At 42.6% G+C, this 18,001-nt stretch overlaps 1 protein-coding gene across 1 annotated transcript in view; it reads right to left on the reverse strand.

Moving 5' to 3' along the window:
* LOC142250060 (uncharacterized) overlaps positions 1 to 18,001 on the reverse strand; it is a 169,287-nt gene that overhangs the window by 132,177 nt on the left and 19,109 nt on the right. The window contains exons 3-4 of the mRNA XM_075322121.1: positions 16,243 to 16,497; positions 15,880 to 16,012 (exon numbers count right to left, since the gene is read on the reverse strand). Of these exons, the coding sequence (XP_075178236.1) occupies positions 15,880 to 16,012; positions 16,243 to 16,497 (388 nt within the window). The remainder of the gene's footprint in view (positions 1 to 15,879; positions 16,013 to 16,242; positions 16,498 to 18,001) is intronic.

Raw genomic sequence — 18,001 nt, forward strand, 5'->3', positions numbered from 1 at the left:
AATGATATTGAGCGTTTTTGCAGATCCTTGGCACCTTGTCTTGCAAAAGTACATTCTGACCATCAGGAATGTTTGAGAGCAGCTATACTAACGTTAATATCCGCCTGTCAAACTAATCCTCTGCCAAAACATGTCCTGGTAGGCATTGAGCAACGGCGTGCTAACTTAAATAATACAAACATGGAGGTATCTGCTCCACTCTTGACTCAAAATAATGCTAACATGAATGCTGCATCAATTGTCCCCAACATAGGAAACCAAAATCCACAAAATAGTGATGCTCAAACCAACATTAATAGACAACATTCAACTATATCCAATATAGTTTCTTGCCAACCTAGCAGTATGATGACTCACATGTCACAACCACAAACCCAAATGTACCCAATGATTTTTTTCCAAAATCCAACACAACCACAAACATACCTGAATAGAACAAGTATGCTACCAAGACAACCAACTAACCAAGTATCAACATACCCACAATCTATTTTCATAGGTCAAAATCTTACTCAACCATTCATACAAGGGCAACAAGTAGCAACAAATTACTCATACACACAGCAGCCTCAGATCCAAACTCAACTTATGTTGGGTCAAACGTTGGCACAACCCATGTATGCTACATCATCAAATATTTTACAGCCAACATCTGCTCAAGATCCTGGTGTAGCCACCAATGTCAATAAGAATCAAACCTCTACATTTGTTTCACAAACAATGTCAGAAACAGAAACAAACAATACCGCAACACAGGAGACAGTTTCAAGTCTTGATGACTTAATTGATTAGTACATCAACTTTGTCATATTACAGTATACTGATTATACTGTTTTTTTTTTATATTTTAATTTTTTCAAAAGTTTCTTTTTTCTAAATAACAAATTTTTTGCAAAAAAAAATGATTGTGATGTTTTCCTCCAATATAACATTAACGTTAATATAGTGTTTGTTAAAAAGTTTTAAAAAACCCTCTAAAAAACAAACGAGTAATGTTTAATTTCTAATTGTATGTTTTATGAATACGTTTCCATATGAGGCTGTTGCTAAAGAAAGGGTGGCTTTACACGCTACGAGATCGCTACAGCGATCTCGTTGGGGTCACGGATTTTGTGACGCACATCCGGCCGCTGTAGCAATCTCGTTGTGTGTGATTCCTAGGAGTGATTTTTGGATCGTTGCAAAAACGACCAAAATCGCTTCTTGTTGACATGGGGGTCCTCTCCCAGTTATCGCTGCTGTCGCTTTGGCGAAGTTGACCCTCGTCCCTGCGACACATCGCTACGTGTGACGCCGCAGGAACGAGGAACATCTCCTTACCTGTCACACGCCAGCAATGAGGAAGGAAGAAGGTGGGCGGGATGTTCGTTCCGCTCATCTCCGCCCCACCACTTTGATTGGGCGGCCACTTAGTGACGTCGCTGTGACACTGAGCGAACCGCCCCCTTAGAAAAGAGGCGGTTCGGTGGTCCCAGCGACGTCGTTGAGTAGGTAAGTACGTGTGACGCTGCCGTAGCGATAATGTTCACTACGGCAGTGATCTCCACATATAGGCATAACGATAGGGGCGGGTGCTATCACGCTCGCCATCGCTAGCATCGGCTAGCGATGTCGTAGCATGTAAAGCACGCTTAAGCCACAGATGTGTGACATTGTCGTCTTTCAGTTGTCTTGTTATAAACACATGTAGGCATTTGAAAAAAAAGGATATTATTAATGAAAATCATCATTTAATAAAATAATACATGTTTAAAAAAAAGGTTCCATAATAACTTACGTCAAATGTTTGGCTGATTTTGTGTTTCATTGATTACCCACAATGTTTTCATTACAAATTCAGTAAATAAAACTTATGCCTCTATTTACCATATGAAACATTTGTGTCAAATTGTTATTTTATGCAATGAGTTAATTTAACAAAAAAAACTATTGTTTTTAAGAGGAATCATTATGGTTTTGAAAAAAATACTTTTATTTAAATCAGCATACACTATTTTTATGTCATATATTTAATGGAAAAAAAAAATTCAAAAAACAAAAATTACATCATTTTTTATAAATGAAATAATACAGAGATGTTTAATATGGCACATTATTTGTGAAACTTGTTATAGCGAAAAATTATTATATAGGTGTAAATTGTTTACAATAGTTTAACAACCCTTAAACATCAGAAAAAGGCAAATTTTTACAAAAATGTGTTTGTTAAATATATGTCTCTAACATTGGGAACTTTTTTAACTGTGTATTCTTAGGTGTACTTTGCACGCTGTGACATCGCAAGCCGATGCTGTGATGCCGAGTGCGATAGTCCCCGCCCCCGTCGCAGCAGCGATATGTGGTGATAGCTGGCGTAGCGAAAATTATCGCTACGCCAGCTTCAAATGCACTCACCTTGCCCTGCGACGTCGCTCTGGCCGGCGAACCGCCTCCTTATTAAGGGTGCGAGCTGTGCAGCGTAATAGCGACATCACACAGCAGGCGGCCAATAGAAGCAGAGGGGCGGAGATGAGCGGGATGTAAACATCCCGCCCACCTCCTTCCTCCCGCATAGCCGACAGGAGCTACAGTGAAGCAGGTAGGAGAAGTTCCTCGCTCCTGCGACTTCACACACAGCGATGTGCGCTGCCGCAGGAACGAGGAACAACATCGGACCGTCGCAGCAAGGTAATTATGGTTTTCGCCGACGCTGCACCAATGATACGATTACGACGCTTTTGCGTTCGGTAAACGTATCATCTAGGCTTTACACACTATGATGTCGAGAGCGACGCAGGAAGTGCGTCACTTTCGACATGACCCCACCGACATCGCACCTGCGATGTCGTAGTGTGCAAATTACCCCTTAGTATTATTCACAATCATGAAATATCTTAACAAAATCAAATTAAAAAAGGTCAAACCATATCCCACTCATTTTTGACATATATAATACATTTTAATGTTCAACAAAATATCTTACATAGTTGTTTCTGACTTGCAAGGCAGACAAACAAGGGCGATTCATATCCATCACATTGCTTGACACAGTGTCATTGTTATTTTGTGATGATACGTTACTCATGACAGTACCTTCATGTATCCTACAATAGTTGTGCAACACTATTGTTGCTTTAATCACAGCCTGAACATTACTAGGGTTAACTTGTATAGGGGTATGATAAATTCTCCATTTGGCAGCAAGAATACCAAAGGAACATTCCCCATAACATCATGCAACCTTAAGCCTACTATTATATTGGGCTTTAACAGAATCGATTCCCCGTCTTGTAAAGGGTCGCATTATATGTGTGGATAATGCAAAGCCCTCATCAGCCACCATTACATATGGAACTGGAGGACCGGAAGTTCCAGGCAGTGGAAAGTGTGGAGGTAAATCTAAATCCATTGATACCAACCGTCTAGCCAATCTAGATGACCTAAATATCAGTGCATCTGAAGCACTTCCATATGCTACTATGTCCACATAAATAAATTTATAATTAGTATCAACTAAGGATAAAATCACAACAGAAAAATACTTATGGAAATTAAAATATCTGGAGCCAGAATTAGGTGGCTTACGAACTCTAATATGTTTCCCATCCAATGCCCCTATGCAGTGTGGGAAATTAATTAGCTCCTTAAAGCCTTGGGCTATGTCAATCCATGTTTGTCTTGTAGGTTGTGGCATTACTCGGTTTTTAAGATGCTCCCATAATGCATCACATGTTTGTCTGACGATTCCACTTATCGTTGATGTGCCAGTAGAAAATAAAAATGGAGAGCACCGTATGACATTCCAGACACCAGGAACCTATGTCATAAAAGATTTTACATAGGAAATGTGTAGTACAATACATAACAAATTATGTTTAGGCAGCTGCAAGATATTTAATATCAACATCAAAAATCAATGTTACATAATTGAATTTATAACGACACATATGATTTCATAGGAGTTAAAAAAATTAACTTTATAAATAGCATGTTTTAACATCTTGTATTTAAGTATAAATTTTTGTTTTAAAATTTTGTATAAAAGAAAAATAAAAAAAACATTATCTTACATTTTCACAAACATTACTTATAATCTGTATACTTTGTGGGATAAACCATGATATAGTTGGTCATTTGGTCATTAATGTACAATCATAGAATATTAACACATACACATTTAAACATTACATGCCTATAATTTGAAAAAAACAACATACTGTAACGTCACCAACAATCTTTCTTCAGGCGAAATACATAGACGCATGCATGTGTCCTGCAGTTGGAGGTGAGCCCTGAGTATTTCCAGAATGGCGTCAAAACTCTCAATACTTAATCGGCAAAATGCTGAAAATTTGGCCGGATATCGCCTTAATTCCCCATGAAGGCAATGGAAATGTCCATAAGTAGGACGCATAAGGACTATACGGTGACCCCACATTCATCTTTCAGGAGTTTCTGGAGACTGTATCATATGATTCCTTACGCCAAAACGTCTAGATACCAGCCATGCCAGAAAAAGTAGAGCCTCATCAGAAATAGACATTTTCAAGTAACATCCAAAACATACTCCAGTATAGCACACCAACGCAGACACAGGTGATTTGGCTTTCTTTATTGGTAACATAACAAATGAACACAGCAGCAACATATTATCCCATTAATTACAAGACTTATCTTGAATATGGATTACACACAGACTTCAAACACGGACACATGGACATCTCATACGGACATACGGATGCCACACGCATCTCACACGGAGCATGAAAACAGACGTTAAAAACGCAACACGGACATGAAATACGTTGTGCATAACACGTACGGAATTTAAACGCACGTGTGAAGGGGGCCTAAGGGACAGGAAACAAAGAGTCATTATAAATTGCACATTGTACGAATAGGATAAAGTCAGCAGCGGAGACCACAAGGAACAGTACTGGTAAGAGTGGGGACCACAAGGATCTCTGCTTGGACAAATTCTTTATAAGCTATAGATTAATTACCTTGGGAATCGGATTTAGAGTAAAGTATCAGTCTTTGCTGTTGACAAAAAACTTTTTAAGATAAAAAAGCTGCGCTAGGCTGTTTAATATCACAAAAAGAATTTAATAAGAGGCCTGCATTGGTAGAAACATGTCAGACAAACATTAATGTTGATTATACAAAAGACATCCCATCCCTTAATTTTTTTTTTACCTTTTTAAAATACACATTTCATAAATATACATCCAGCAACTTGACGCACAATTCTTACTGTGAGAAAGGAAGAAACTGTGAGGTCCCCTAAAACGTCCCTGTAGGTGTTGTTCCCTGAAACGTCCCTTGTAGGTATGGTTCCCTGAAATGTCACTGTAGGTGTGGTTCACTGAAACATCCCTGTAGGTGTGGTTTCCTGAGACATCCCTGTAGGTATGGTTCCTTGAAACCTTTAGGTGTGGTTCCCTGAGACATCCCTGTAGGTGTGGTTCCCTGAAACATCCCTGTAGGTGTGGTTCCCTGAAACGTCCCTGTAGGTGTGGTTCCCTGAAACGTCCCTGTAGGTGTGGTTCCTTGAAACGTCCCTGTAGGTGTGGTTCCCTGAAACGTCCCTGTAGGTGTGGTTCCCTGAAACATCAATGTAGATGTGGTTCCCTGAAATGTCCCTGTAGGTGTGGTTCCTTGAAACGTCCCTGTAGGTGTGGTTCCCTGAAACATCCCTGTAGGTGTGGTTCCCTGAAACATCCCTGTAGGTGTGGTTCCCTGAAACATCCCTGTAGGTGTGGTTCCCTGAAACGTCCCTGTAGGTGTGGTTCCCTGAAACATCCCTGTAGGTGTGGTTCCCTGAAACGTCCCTGTAGGTGTGGTTCCTTGAAACGTCCCTTTAGGTATGGTTCACTGAAATGTCCCTGTAGGTGTGGTTCCCTGAGACGTCCCTGTAGGTGTGGTTCCCTGAAACATCAATGTAGATGTGGTTCCCTGAAATGTCCCTGTAGGTGTGGTTCCTGATTGTTGATGAGGTGTCGCTGCCTCCATGTTTATTCTACTGCAGCCTTTGTGCACATATGGATTGCCCATAGCAAGAGTCCCACCGCAGCTCAGAAGCTTGTTGAGGCCCATGTTGCATCGTAGTCTGGATATCTTCCTTCACAGTGGTGATTATGAAGTAACAAAATGTCAAGTTACTGGATGTGTATTTATGAAATATGAATTGATAAAAAGGATAAAGAAAATAAAGTGATGTGCTGTCTATTGTATAATGGACTTTTAAGTCAGGTTGTGGAAACAGCTGCATCACGGCAATTTAATAGTGGGCGGTGACTTTAAAAAAGAAAGAAATTTATGAACAATAATGTTGATAAATATTAAGTTATGCATGAGGCTATAGTAAACATATAGCTGCATATACTGTATATAAAAGGATAACTGTGCTTTCAAATAACTTTGCAGAATAAGGTGTTCTGTGTGTGTGAAGCACTGACTGAGGGACCACCGCGGTGCAGAGTAAGTTATGGTACCAGACAAGTTATCAGACAAAAACAGGATATTTTATTGCAGTGAGTTAACATGTAAGGGTTGCTGGGCAACAGGGCAAAGGGGTGTTTTTGAACAGGTGGGTGATAACACAATTAGGTTGTTTAGCTGGCGTGAACTACGATTGTCGCCTCAACTATCACAATAGACAACAGTGCAAACAACTGCAGAAAATATACTTTTACTACTCTGAGCTCTAACCTAACTGGCCTCCTGTAATGGGACCGTGTGGACACCACACTCTAACTTCAGAGGCCTGTACTAAACTTTAACCAGTGCGTGCAAGTGCAAACTCACAGTACCATCCGGGGAACCAGTCCTCTCTCGGGGTATGACATTCGTTGGTGCACACTTCTCTGGGGCTGAATGAAGGCAGCTTTTGTTCTCCTGGGTCACGGGGTAGTTGGGCTCATTCAAGCAACGTCTTCTCCTGGGTTGGGTACCGACTGAGCAATACTCTGTATTTTCTCATGGTGCAAATCACTGAACCCTCGGGGCTGGCACTGAATTTCTCCACCACTCTGAGCTCTACGACGTCTCCTCAGGCAATGTCCTGGCTTTTTTCCCCGCAGCTGTGGCACAACCACCTCTCACACTGCTTCCTTACAGCCCTGCCTTTCAGGCCTCCTTTCCAGCACTTTCTCTGCAGGACTAAACTATGCACACAGTCACAGAATGGGAGGCATCGGGCAGTCCACACACAACACTGTACTCCTGTTCCCTTAAAGACACAGTATATTCAAGTCTCTTGTAGGGGTTATGCCCCCTACATGTACATGATCAATAATACCATTTCAGGTCAATATGTGATATGTGTCCTGATGTTTTACCAGTTTTCACTTTTGCATAAGCTAACTTGCAATCTACTAACATCTGGAGGGAGGAGTGTAGATACAGAGATTTCTCCAGAGATAGCATAGCTCAGGCAAAGCAATGCCTGCTCCTCACTTCACTTTTTAGCATACAGAAAAAAGTTGATGCATTACCAAGGACAATATACAGCAGAGCTAAGCTGTGTTGGTCTGAATCAAGCTTTGATATGTGGTAAAACGATTGCTACAGGGCTCTACACTACATTTTTCTAATTGCCTTTGTCCATTCCCTTCCCTGCTCCTCCCTCATCCCCCTGCCCTCTGTGTAGAGTTTAATGGGCTGTGTCACATGAAATCTACAGTTAGGCGGGCTTTGCACGTTGCGACATCGCAAGCCGATGCTGCGATGTCGCACGCGATTGTCCCCGCCCCCGTCGCAGGTACGATATCGTGTGATAGGTGGCGTAGCAAACATTATCGCTACGCCAGCTTCACACGCACTCACCTGCCCTGCGACCATCGCTCTGGCCGGCGACCCGCCTCCTTCCTAAGGGGTCGGGTCGTGCGGCGTCATAGCGACGTCACACGGCAGGCGGCCAATAGCGGCGGAGAGGCGGAGATGAGCAGGATGTAAACATCCCGCCCATCTCCTTCCTTCCGCATATCCTACGGAAGCCGCAGTGACGCCGGTAGGAGATGTTCCTCGCTCCTGCGGCTTCACACACAGCGATGTGTGCTGCCGCAAGAGCGAGGAACAACATCGGACTGTCGCGTCAGCGTAATTATGGATTACGCCGACGCTGCACCGATGATACGATTACGACGATTTTGCGCTCGTTAATCGTATCATCTAGGCTTTACACAGTACGATGTCGCATGTGATGCCGGATGTGCGTCACTTTCAATTTGACCCCACCAACATCGTACCTGCGATGTCGTAGTGTGCAAAGCCGCCCTTAGTCTCCTCTGAGCAAGACCAACTTTAATTGCTTTTTTCAGAGTAGATACATTCAGGAGAGTGAAAGAAGTGTCTTTTAAAGAGAATCTGTCATCAGGTTTTTGCCACGTAGCCTGAGAGCTGCATAATGTAGAGACAGAGACCTGATTCCAGGCATGTGTCACTTACTAGACTGCTTCGTGTAGGTTTGTTATAATCACTGTTTTATCGGGAGAAAATTATCACAAGGGACTATTAAACCTGCTGCCAGGTAGTCAAATGTATTCTTGAACTCTGAATAACCCAAACCCACAGTGATTGACAGCTTTTTTTTGTACACTGTACATGGACATAAAGCTGCCAGTCAGTCATGTGGGCGGGATTATATGGAGCTGAACATTCAGATCACAGATTTGTAGCAAATAAAATAGTTATTTTATCAAATGAACAAGAAGCAGCCCAATAAGTGATGCATCGCTGGAATCATGGTCTCTGTCTCTGCATTATGCTGCTCTCTGATAAAGTAGTAAAAACCTGGCGACAGGTTCCATCTAAGTGAGGAAAGAAGCTGATTTCTTGTACAAAATACATTAGAAAATTTCTTATAATCGCCTTTACTATTGATTTATGAAAATTATGTTAAAAGCACAGTTTCTATTTAACCCCAAACCACCATAAATGTACGGCACCGTGTTCATGCTGGCTCGCTAGTAAAATCATCAGAGGTGGTCAGTGATATATTACATACATCTGTATGTTGCGGATTCATTGGTATGTCCACAGTTTGGTTTTGAGGCTGTCATCTAGCAGAAGTAGTAGGATGGGCACAGATACATTGCACAGCACATGCCAATATGCATTGAGTGAATTATGATTGTCAGTCACTCACTAATTCCAGATTATTTCTGCAATCATTAAGGCTATATGCACACTAGAAAGTGCCTTTTTCTTAAGAAAAAAACCGGACCCTCTGAAAGAATCCCGCGTTTTTTTGCCGCGGTTTTGCCGCGTATTTACCGCGTATTTTCAGCAAGTTGGTCCCCGCGGATTTTTATTATCTATCGCAACAAACCGCAAGTACCTGTGGAAAATAAGTGACATGCTCATTAATTCCGCAGCGGAAAATCCGCGGGTAAATCCGCGGGCATAAAAAAATGCAGTGTGCATACAGCATTTTTTAAAACCCATAGGATTTGCTGGGGAATTGACTACAGCAATGTTAGACTCATTTTCTGTAGCAAATCTGCGGCAAAATCTGCGGTATATCCGCAGCGTGCGCACAGTGCCTAATTGCCACATGCCACAGCAGTCATTGAAAACTAACATTACCATGCAACTTTTCTGCTTCACCAGTACAACTACTTCTGAGAAGATAAAGCATTACGAAATCATGCAACTGCTTTGTAATGGCCACTAAGTGCCACAAGTCTTAGGGGTACTTTGCACACTGCGACATCGTTAGCCGATGCTAGCGATGCCGAGCGCGATAGTACCCGCCCCCGTCGCAAATGCGATATCTTGTGATAGCTGCCGTAGCAAACATTATCGCTACGGCAGCTTCACATGCACTTACCTGCCCTGCGACATCGCTCTGGCCGGCGACCCGCCTCTTTCCTAAGGGGCGGGTCGTGCTTAGTCACAGCGACGTCACACGGTAGGCGGCTAATAGAAGTGGAGGGGTGGAGATGAGCGGGATGTAAATGTCGCGGGCGGGGAGGATGCCGTCGCTGTTGCGCTCTCGCTAACGCTCAGGTCCGGCGCTGCTGCGGCTGCTCGGTGGCTCGAGCGGTGGCCCGGATTCGGGGACTCGAGCGGCGCTCCTCGCCCATGAGTGAAAGGGGTGGTTGGTTTTAGGGATTTAGTCCATGTCGCCACCCACGGATCGTGGTGTAAGGGGGTGGTCGAGCCCCCGTGAGAAGAAACCGCCCAGAAGACATAATATGGTTCTAAAACGTGTTTATTAATCTTTACAGTATTTTATAAGGATGTATTAGAGTTTTATGCATATTGTAATGTATAAGATGTAGCAGAGTACAGAATGTTACTATGTAGAGGTGTAGCAGTATTGAAGATGTAATGTACAGTATGTGTATTGGTATAAGGTGTAATGTTATGTAGTATATAATGAATAATGCTTAATAAGGTATTATTAGTGTTATAGGTGCAGGTGAAAAGTTAAATCTGCCCGGTGACAGACAAGTGACAGTTGGGATTCTAGGATTAGCCAATAGGGAAAGAGCTGCTGCTGAGGGAGAGAAACGGTTGCTGTGGAAACGTCAGTTAGGGCCTAGCCTGTGACAGGAACAGACATCAGGTCTGAGGATAAGCAGAGCCACATGATATGGGTGACAAGAAAAGAGGGAGACCATAACATAAAATAGTGTGACCGAGGAAAAGAAGGAACGACTGACAGAGAATGACAAGTCTAGTGCAAGACAGAGCGGGACAAGGAACGACGTGAGTGTCTTAAGCAGGTGTCCCTGAGGCGTCTTGAGTAGCTTATAGCTCGGTCCAGCCAAATTGGCAAAATCTCTCTAAGAGGGAAAAGACATGGAACTGCTTGAGGAGGAGAAAGTCTTCCAAGGACTGTGATGTGGTACTAGGCTGGGTAGTGAAGGGAAGAAAAGGACTTATGAAGGTTGGAACAACTGAACTGAAGGTTGTATGCTCCTCTGTGACACTGAAACATGTAAGAAAATTTATGTCCACTATCTAATTTACATTGGTGTTGACAAGTTTATGTTCAGTAAAATGACATTTTTCATGACCTTGTGGTCTTCCTCAATGAGCTGTGTACCATCTGGTCCTGGCCAGCCCAAACCATCGGCAACATGCGGCCTGCAAAGGCGTATCGCCTCCAGAATGCAACACCACACACCCAGCCAGGACTTCCATTTTCATGTAGCGTGCCCGGGTGTGGCACACAAATACCTCGCCCACGACTACCACCCCACAACACGTTACACTTGGCGTAGTCGGCAGGATTGGATCATCATGCTTGAAAACGGGGAGAACGAGCCCCCAGTGAGAGACTTTGATGTTGCCACGGGGTCAGGAGTAGAGTTGAGCACGGTTCGCGGTTTGAGGTTCTCCAGTTCGCGGCTCGAGTGATTTTGGGGGCTGTTCTAGATCGAACTAGAACTCGAGCTTTTTGCTAAAGCTCGATAGTTCTAGATACGTTCCAGAATGGTTCTAGCAGCAAAAAGCAGGGCTTTTTACAGCTACAGTGTGCAGGAGCCATCGCTGGCAGCCTGCCAGAAGCTGGTAACCAAGATAAACATCGGGTATCCAAGCAAAGCGCTTTGGTTAGTAACCCGATGTTTATCCAAGTTACGTGCAGGAAGCCCACACTTCCCCGCTCAGCTCACTCCGCCCCCTCCTGCACGCGGCATATACACACACACTCACACACACACACACACACAGACACACACGTCCCCAGCCATGCAGTCCACGACACTGACGTCCTTCTGGCACTCTGCACACATGGTCCCGCTCGGCTTACCTGCGGTGATGAAGTCCCCACTCCAGCGCTGTCACTGTCCTCCATGGCCACCGCTAGTCACATCACCTTCTCTCGCTTCCGACCCGAGACTGACTAGCGGTGACGTCACGGGCCTCTCGCGATACTTGCCTGTGAAGGTGGCGGTCATTGAACTCAGTGACAGGTGCTGTCAGCAGTGCAGGAGATCAGCGCAGGTAATGTACCTCGCTGACAGCAGCACTTGTCATCCCCTGCAGTGACCTGGGCTGACCCATTGATGTTAGCTCAGGTCACTGCACTGCTCTCCCAGCCAATGGGGAACATCCTGCTCTTCATTGACTGGGACAGTGTGGATCGTCATGGCAACCCCTTGGATTACACCAGACCTGGATTTGTTTTTCATTCTAATAAATTGGTTAAAGAGGGAATGTTTTGGGGAGTGTTTTTTCAAATAAAAATGTGTTTGTCGTCTATTTTTTTTATTACTGACTGGGTTGGTGATGTCGGGTATCTGATAGACGCCTGACCTCACCAACCGCAGGGCTTGGTGCCAGGTGACATTACACATCTGGTATTAACCCCATATATTACCCCGTTTGCCACCGCACCAGGGCACGGGATGAGCTGGGGCGAAGCACCAGGATTGGCGCATCTAATGGATGCGCCACTTCTGGGGCGGCTGCGGCCTGCTATTTTTAGGCTGGGGAGAGTCCAATAACCATGGACCTCCCTAGTCTGAGAATATCAGACCCCAGCTGTCTGCTTTACCTTGGCTGGTGATCCAATTTTGAGGGGAGCCCTACGTGTTTTTTTTTTTTTAATTATTTATTTAATTTAAAATAACAGCGTGGGGTGCCCTCAGTTTTGAATTACCAGCCAAGGTGAGTCTGCCAGCTGTGGTCTGCAGGCTGCAGCCGTCTGCTTTACCCTAGCTGGCTACAAAAATAGGGGGAACCCTACGTCATTTTTTTTTTTCATTTTTTTGGCTAAATACAAAGCTAAGCACCCCTTAGTGCCACATGAAAGGCACCAAAGGGTGCAAAGTTACAAAATGCAGGAGAGTGGGACATTATGTGTCTTTCTGCCATTATAATGGCAGAAAAGACTGATATGAAGTGTACAAGCACAGGAAAATCACCAGAGCGCTCTACGCTGTGAAAAGCAGTAGAAAATGGCACTGGAGTGAACATGTGACCGCCTCATGTAGGTTGAAGCTAAGGATCCTGGGTAAATTTATGTATTTTCCCTCCTTCAGTTTTTTGCAGTACACAAAAAAAACGGAAGGCACACGGATGACAAACAGATGACATACGGACCGTCTACGGAACGGAAACGGATGCCACACGGATGCACCCGTGAAAAAAAACGGACTGTTTTTTGCAGACCCCAAAAATGGATCGGTCGTGTTAATGTAGCCTAAGGCCTCTTCTCCATTAGCGTTTTTGTCCTGCATATTTCCTCGCCTTGAGAAACGGATTGCAATCTTGCAAATGGTTTCTAATGAGGCTGTCTCCATTTCCCCGTTTTGTTCTGACGATACACGGAGTCTCCTTGAAATCGCAGCATGCTGCGATTTGATGCGATTCTCACCTATGTTAGGCAATGGTGAGCTTAGTTTCTCGCATACGCATGTGCATAGTAAAAGATACTGAAGGCAATCGCATGTGTCACGCACCATAAACACACCTGTTACATGTTCCAATCGCTTTATCCATCTCACACCTGGTTTTATCTGATTTTTACGCAAGTGTCAGTTTGCTCCTTGATTGCAATATATTGCTAGCTGCCACACATATATATAAACTCTTTTGGGAGACCACATTGTGCCTTTGCCTCCCTCCAAGGATTTTTGCAAAATGTCACGGGCACTTAATGTGGAACTTATGATCGTTCTAATTCAGGAGCGACCAGAACTTTGGGACACAAGGGACCCAGGCTACTCAGACCGGGCAAAGAAAGATGCGTCCTGGCTCACAGTCTGCCGGCGTATTTATCCAAACTTTGACACATGTAGTTCGGACCATCAACAAAACATAAGTGAGTTTTTTTTAAATATAATATCTACAGTTTGTAAATGTTTATGTTTCTATCTTTTATATATATATATATATATATATATATATAGATATATATATACCTATATATATATATTTATATATATATATATATATATATATATAAATATATATATGTGTATTGTATCATATAGTTTTTATAACTTTCTTTAACCATCTCCTTTAGAATTTTTGTCTTTTGTGGATTTGGTTTAATTTCCTTTTTTATTTTTTTTTATATGTAATTTAAAATAATTTTTGTTTTAATTTTAAAGTCACTGATGTTACACGCAGATGGCGTAGTTGCCGTGATCAATTTAGACGGGAACTCCATCCAACTGAGCAACGTGGGGCTACATCCAGAAAAAAACGTCCTTATATTCATTTTAATAGATTGCAGTTTCTTGCACCTATATTAGAATTGCGAGCGTAAGTGTATTTTTGTAAAGTAACAAACGTTAAGCAAATGATTGCTACAATAATGTGTTTTACAGAAAAAAATGTTTGATTTAAATTGAGATCATAATAGTTTTCGGAAAATGATCAATTTACCATGGTAGTGTTATTTAATTTTTTTAAATTATCTTTTTTAAATTTAAAAAATATATTTGATACTATATTTTCATGGCAAAAAACTATCCATGATTTTTCTTATCACATCAAAAGCACAACCAGCAACATAACAGATCAGGAACTTACATCAGAACCAGAGCAGGCAGATTTGGTAGAAGAAAACAGCAACCCAACAACAGAACAAGGCTCCCAAAATCCACAGGAGAACCCACCGCCCATCAGTAGTGCCAGCGTACCTCTGGACACATCACCACAAGCACTAACAGTGGCCCAGAGGGCAAAAAGAAGTAGGGTGAGCCATACACAGTCAACCAGGAGAGAGGTTGATTCTCGAGTAATTGAGTACCTTGGTCGCACAATTACTGATGATGGAGATGAGGCATTTGGGAGAAGCTTGGCACAGCATCTCAGAGCTGTGCCAAGCGAATATAAATTGCGAGTTAAAGCGGCCATACTGCAAATACTAGATTTAGCCACTCCGCCAAATAATCCGGATGGAGTCCTAAATTCTATACATGAATTTAGTAGAAGGGAGCCCACAATGCCATCAGCAACACATGTAAGACAATCAATTACAGTTAACCCACCACCATCACCACCTTCAGGTTCAAGACAATTATCAACCACACATAGCCAAACACGTATGTCTGTCACTCAGCATGTATCTACTTTGAATGCTGAGCCGACTAATACAGGATCAGTGTCTGTCATTATGGGCCCCTCACATAGGTCTCATTCAACCAGCGATATGAGTTTGGTTTATGAGCCAAGTGAAGAGGATTTATTTAGTCCTTCGCAAGAATCTAGTTTACATTGGTCGCCAAAACCACACAATTCCTCAAGCCATATATGCCAAAGTGAAAACGTAACCCATAATCCACTGTACTTTCTTTCTTCATCACCCTCCAACTCCTCTCGTATTTATGAGCCTTTATAGTTTTTTTTTGTTTATTTTTCTTTTTACTTTTCAAATGATGTTTATTTTTTTGCAAGGAAATATATGAAAATAATATGTTATATATGACCGTTTGTTGTGTCTTGAAAATATATCTTTTTATTTAGACATAATAACAGAAATAATGTTATGATACACAATGTTTTTTTTGTTTTTTAAGAATCAACAACAAACAAAATTTTTTGTTTAAAAATAAAGAAAATTTAACAATTTTTAAATAAAGATTTTTATGATTGGCACAAATACATGCCTTAAGGTTTGCAAAATTATTTAATGCTAAATTTAGTCTGCAGAATTGTTAACCGACAATATTCGATGTAGGTAAACTGCCCTCTGGTGAATTAAAGTAAGTTTCAAATAACAAACGTACACGAAGACCAGAAGGATCCTGACGTTGCAAACGCTGTGTCAGTCCAGAGTCATTTGACTTCTGCTCATCATTTGACACTAGCAAACAGACTGGGACGTCATGTATTCTGGTGAAATTATGTAGTATTACACAGGCCTGTATGACATAATTTATATTTTGTGGGCTTAGTTGGATAGCTGTTTGTAAAATGTGCCATTTTGCTGACAAAATTCCAAAAGCACACTCAACTAATCTTCTTGCCCGACTTAGTCGAAAATTAAATTCTTTACGCTCCTCTGTTATGTTGCGACGTGAGTATGGCTTCAAAACATGGGTAGACAGCTGAAAAGCATCATCACCTACAAATACATATGGCACGGGTTCATTAAATCTTCCAGGTAAACTACGTGGTGTTGGGATTGCCAGTTGATTGTTCTTCAGTCGTTTACCCAGCAAGGAATTTTTAAAAATACGTGAATCACATGTGCGCCCATATGCCCCAATGTCAACAATTCTAAACATGTAATTGCTATCGGAAATAGCAAGTAGAACAATCGAGAAAAAATGTTTATAATAAAATATTGAGAACCTGAATTTGGTGGTTTCTTTACACGAATGTGCTTCCCATCAACTGCTCCCAAACAGTTGGGGAAGCCTGTCAAAGCATACATTTTGTTTGAGATATGTATCCAATCTTCAGTGCTGGGGACTGGCATGACTTTATCTTTCAATTGTTGCCAAATTTGTCCACATGTATGTCTCACAATTCTGGAAATAGTTTGTATTCCAAGCAAAAACTCCAAATGTAGGGCAGAATATGACAAACCAGTTGATAGAAATCTAAATTTGGGGAAATTTTATGGGAAAAAAAAAAAAAAAAATTAAAAAAAGATAATAAAAATGAATAACTAATATTTTAAATTTGTTACAAATAATAATTAAAATATACATGTAAGTGTCATAGCTATATGATATTAATTTAATTTTAAATTATTGAGTAATTAATTTATATAGAGAGATAACATCATTGTCACAAACCACCGGGGGGTCACTCAGAAATCCCCCGCGCTGGCTACCAGTACGTCACAATCGGGGGGTAGCAAGGGGGCGTCCCCCTCCTTTATACCTCCCGACCGACAGACAGAGCACGTGACGCGCTCTCTAGCGCCCCTCTTATAGTCAGGCCAATTATGGAATTGCCCGACCATAGGCAAGGAGGCCGCTATACTACTTATGCCGATTATTGAAGGGCCCCCGGCGAGAGAAGGGTATATATTCCCCCGACCTCCGCGGGCGGAATATATAAACTCTCCCCGAATCTCACTGGCCTCCCCACAATAATCCTTGGCACAACTCGCTGCCACCAACCGATTTACGGTAACTATTAGCCGAACACACGGACGTGGGATTCAAGATCGAGATAACAGAACAGCCCAAGATTAATTATATAATTTAATCGCCTAAAGCACACTAGAAACTACAATATATACAATAGGGAATCTACAGAATATACATATGTCAGAGTACAGTTACAGATAAAGCATGGTTTACAACAGGTATGCAATTCAATCAGTTACCTTGTGCGTCTGGCCACAGGGGGGCGCTGTAGACCAGGTTTCCAGGAACTCTCTCACAGGTCTGTCCCAACCAGGCCCCCGAGCAGAAGAACACTGGAAAATGGCCGAAGTAGGGTTATCAACCTGGGCAGATCCAGGTCCCCTCCTACCTTAGTGACCTCACAGGGAAGCACTGCCACTCCCCCTGCATGGATCAGAATTATCCAGCAAAGGGGATATTGGCCATAACTTTGCCTGGGAGCGTCGTAGGCAGACGCCAATGCTCTCATTGTGACAGTTATGAATTTAGCTACAGAACGAGGGGACTCATGACCTGTCTACGAGTTCCCATATGGCTGATATCACGCCTGGGGTATTTCCCAAGCTCCCCCTTCCATAAAAAAGGTGTGCCAGCATCGTCCGCCTGCGCAAACACCATTTTTATGGTTGCCATATTTATCGGAGATATGGCTTGCGAGATATGAACCATTTTTTACTGGAGTCGTTCTGTCTGGCTACTTCCAAGCCTTGCTAATGAGATACAACTCTTGTTACAGGGTGACGGCAGGGAGCCATCCTGTGTCCATTGTCCGCACATCATCTCATCTCCATATCAGAGGAGATGGCTGTTGGAGGTGTAAGTGGGATGTGACACCTCCACAGATGCTGGACATTTGGGAACAAGGAGGGAGGGGGGCACTGCCAGGGAGTGATGAGAGCAATTATGACTTCTAGTCATAATTCCTCTTCATATCCCAGGATTTACCTCACACCTCCCCCCTTTTGAGGGCG

Source organism: Anomaloglossus baeobatrachus, chromosome 8 (assembly GCF_048569485.1).
Source record: "Anomaloglossus baeobatrachus isolate aAnoBae1 chromosome 8, aAnoBae1.hap1, whole genome shotgun sequence".
NCBI lineage: Eukaryota > Metazoa > Chordata > Amphibia > Anura > Aromobatidae > Anomaloglossus > Anomaloglossus baeobatrachus.